General features: G+C 44.3%; 1 protein-coding gene across 1 annotated transcript; it reads left to right on the top strand.

Annotated features, from left to right (window-relative positions):
* Window positions 1-213: 213 nt before the first annotated feature.
* LOC121298373 (hyaluronidase-2-like) lies at window positions 214-3303 on the top strand. Its single transcript, XM_041225483.1, has 2 exons — window positions 214-392; window positions 2264-3303. Exon 2 carries the CDS (start codon window positions 2299-2301, stop codon window positions 3301-3303), a length of 1005 nt encoding a protein of 334 aa, XP_041081417.1. The 5' UTR covers window positions 214-392; window positions 2264-2298.
* Window positions 3304-3358: the final 55 nt, after the last annotated feature.

The raw sequence follows: 3358 nt of genomic DNA, 5'->3' as shown, positions 1-3358 counted from the left end.
TTGTTTGTTTTTTTGTTTAGAGTCCCAGCTTGACCACCTTCACCTCACCTGTTAAAGTCCACGGTGCACTCGTTCTAAAAAGGTGCGTCTGTTGGGCCCTGCCTTACGTCACAGGTTATTTATGTTTTTGAGGGAGAAGTCGGTGACTTGTAATTGAAACACCAATCTGTCAATTTCCCCAGCCCCACCTCTTATCTTTTATTTGAATACAATACCAGTATAGCTGTAACTGAACACCTCACAGCAGGTAGAGAGCGTATAAAAGCCATGACAAGAAAAACAAGTCTTGTGAATTACTTCAATTGAATTCTTCTCTGAAAGAGATATTCTCAAGCAGAGACACGTGGAATTGCTTTTACCTTTTGCAGGTAACAAACACATACAGCTTACAGGTAGGCCTGCCGTCTCCCTTGTGTTTCTTGCTTGTGTGGTATGAATAATGCAAATGAAAAGTGTTATTGAAATGCAGATGTCTTCTAAGAGGATTAAACGACAGTTTACGAGGTCTTGTTTTCAGATGAGAAGGTAGAGAAAATTCAGTCACAGGTGGTAAAAAAAGAAAAAAGAAAAAAAGAAAGTTTTTTTGAACCCTAACTAATACAGTCAGTGCGAGGACATCTCTATACCTGACCTATTTTAATTGTATTTATTTTTGAAAACCTGGTTTAAAACAATTATGTAATGCCAGAAAAAAAGCAGCAGTATAACCAGCCCTAACTGACTGACTGGTTTTATCTGTACCACTAAATATGTGTAAATGTAAATAACAGATATGATAAACTGGCAATTCTACACAAAGTTAAAAATGCACAGCCGAATATTTCTCAGCCTGATATTTCTCCAGCCTGATGCTAAGCTACTTGTGTTACTGGGGTTTCTTACGCAATGTGTTCTAAAAATATACATTGAACTATTTTAATACACATTATATATTACAATGTGGTGGTTTTGTTTTTTTTCATACTAGAGGAAGCATGCTTTATTGCAGTATCATACTTACTTCATTAGAGAATCGGTGCTTGGGACTAATTTTATTCCTAGTAATACAACTATTTCATGCCAAAGCAAGACAGTAATTTAAAAAAGTAAAAACAAGATGTAGAGGACAAGGCATGGCAAGGCAAAACAAGTTTTCCAGTTTGCCGGAGCCCGGGACCACAATGAAGTGTCACTGTTTGGATTAAGCAGGGGGTCACGATGCCCCCCTTCCTGATAGTATTTAATTAGCAGAATGACAATAGACGTGTTTGGGTTTAGCTGCATGGTGTAGCAGGTGTGTATACGGCAATGGGATTCTTTATTTAGCTATATGAATGTCTTCAGTATTGAAATAGTATGTGCAGGTAGGCTATGCGATGTGCGATTCAGGGATGGGAGGGCTCCAGGGAAAGGGTAAGGCTTGTGCAATGACTTTATTTGATAGCTATGGTTCTCGCATATATGAAGCATACGCATGGCATGTTTTACTTGTTGTAACTCTGCAGATAAAGAGCTCAGATTGGGCTATGAGGTAGACATTGCTTTTGTTCACAAACTGAAAGATTCTCTCAGGTTTACATCATTCATCACAGAGTCAATATCGATTAATCATGTTTTCTTTTGATCAGTTTAATCAGTTTCCCACATGATCCATTTCAGACAGGCCAGTGGTCTGTTAATAATAATAATAATCTTTATATAGCGCCTTTCATAGTGGACCACCTTCACAAAACGCTTTACAAGATACAAGACTAGGGAGTGCGAACTATGCATCAGCTGCAGAGTCACTTACAACAACGTCTCACCTCAAAGAGGGAGATTAAGTGACTTGCTCAGGATTACACAATGAGTCAGTGGCTGAACTGGAATTTGAATCAAGTATCTGCTGGTGACAAGTCTGTTTTTTTAAGCACTGAACCACACAGCCTCCTAACACTCACATCTAATTATTCCCAGCAGGGGGTGCGTATCCCTGGGGCCAGGGAAATGGTGGAGGTTCCCTAACGTGTACAGTGCTCTCCCAATCCTAGCAGACAGTGTGGTTAAGAATCTTACTGTGAGGCTATATCTTGGGAACCACATTTTCCAATTTATTTTTTATTTTGTGTGTTTTAATTTGGTTTGAAACTATGCATGAGCCTTTGTAATGAGATGCTGTTCTGGAGATTCAGTTTAGTTTGTTATGTGTGTTTTCCACTACCTGCTTTATTATTTGTGTCCACTTGTCTGAACATTGTTCTCCTCCTAGTATAACAGTTCATTTATTTCCTGTTTATCTATTCAGATAACCAGTGACCTCACATTGCGCCCTCACTAAAGATGCAGTCCAGCTTCCTGTCTGTGTGGCGTCTCTGTTTCATGGTGGTGATGCTGGCAGGTAGCTGCTGCTGTCGAACTCTGAAGCCAACGAGATACCCGCTCTTCACCCACAAGCCTTTCCTCCTGGCCTGGAATGCACCCACGCAGAACTGTGAGCCCCAATACAGGGTGCCCCTCAACCTGTCAGTGTTTGATGTGGTGGCCTCCCCCAACGAAGGCCTAGTGGGGCAGAAGCTCACCATCTTCTACAAAACCCGTTTGGGACTTTACCCCTATTACACCGACAAGGGGGTTGCCATCAACGGGGGGCTGCCCCAGCTCGCCAGCCTCAGGGATCACCTGGCTAAGATGCCAGAAGGGCTGGACAGATACATCCCAGAGCACAGATCAGAGGGCCTGGCTGTGATCGACTGGGAGGAGTGGAGGCCCCAGTGGGTCCGCAACTGGGGTGCCAAGGACATTTACCGCAACGTCTCGTGCTCCATGATCGCCCAGAAGAACGTGCACTGGACTGCTGACCAGGTGGAGGGCGTCGCCCAGGAGGAGTTCGAAGCCTCTGCCAAGCAGTTCATGCTGGAGACCCTGAGGACGGCCAAGAGCCTGCGGCCCAACCGGCTCTGGGGCTATTACCTCTACCCTGACTGCTACAATTACTACAAGAACAGCCTGAAGGACTACACTGGCCGCTGCCCCAACGTGGAGATCAGCCGCAACGACCAGCTGGACTGGCTGTGGGAGGAGAGCACAGCCCTCTACCCCTCCATCTACTTGGACCCCATGCTGCGTTCCTCTGAGCAGGCACGCCAGTTTGCACGCAACCGGATAGTGGAGGGCATGAGGCTGGCATCGGTGGGGCAGGGGCTGGCACGACCGGTCTTCGTCTATGCGCAGCCCTTCTACCGCGGTGGGATGCAGATGATGAGTAAGGTAAAACTTGGAGGGGCAGAGTGGGAGCTTTGCTGTGACAAAAGAGCCATACATACATCAATCGTTAAATCCATTTAATTAATTCATTGTTATTTATTTCCTTTATTATTCCTTCAGAGCTCTATATATATAT

The sequence above is a fragment of the Polyodon spathula genome, chromosome 23 (assembly GCF_017654505.1).
Source record: "Polyodon spathula isolate WHYD16114869_AA chromosome 23, ASM1765450v1, whole genome shotgun sequence".
Taxonomy (NCBI): Eukaryota; Metazoa; Chordata; class Actinopteri; order Acipenseriformes; family Polyodontidae; genus Polyodon; species Polyodon spathula.
Note: the sequence above shows the minus strand (reverse complement) of the source record. Positions and strands in the feature narration are given on the sequence as shown.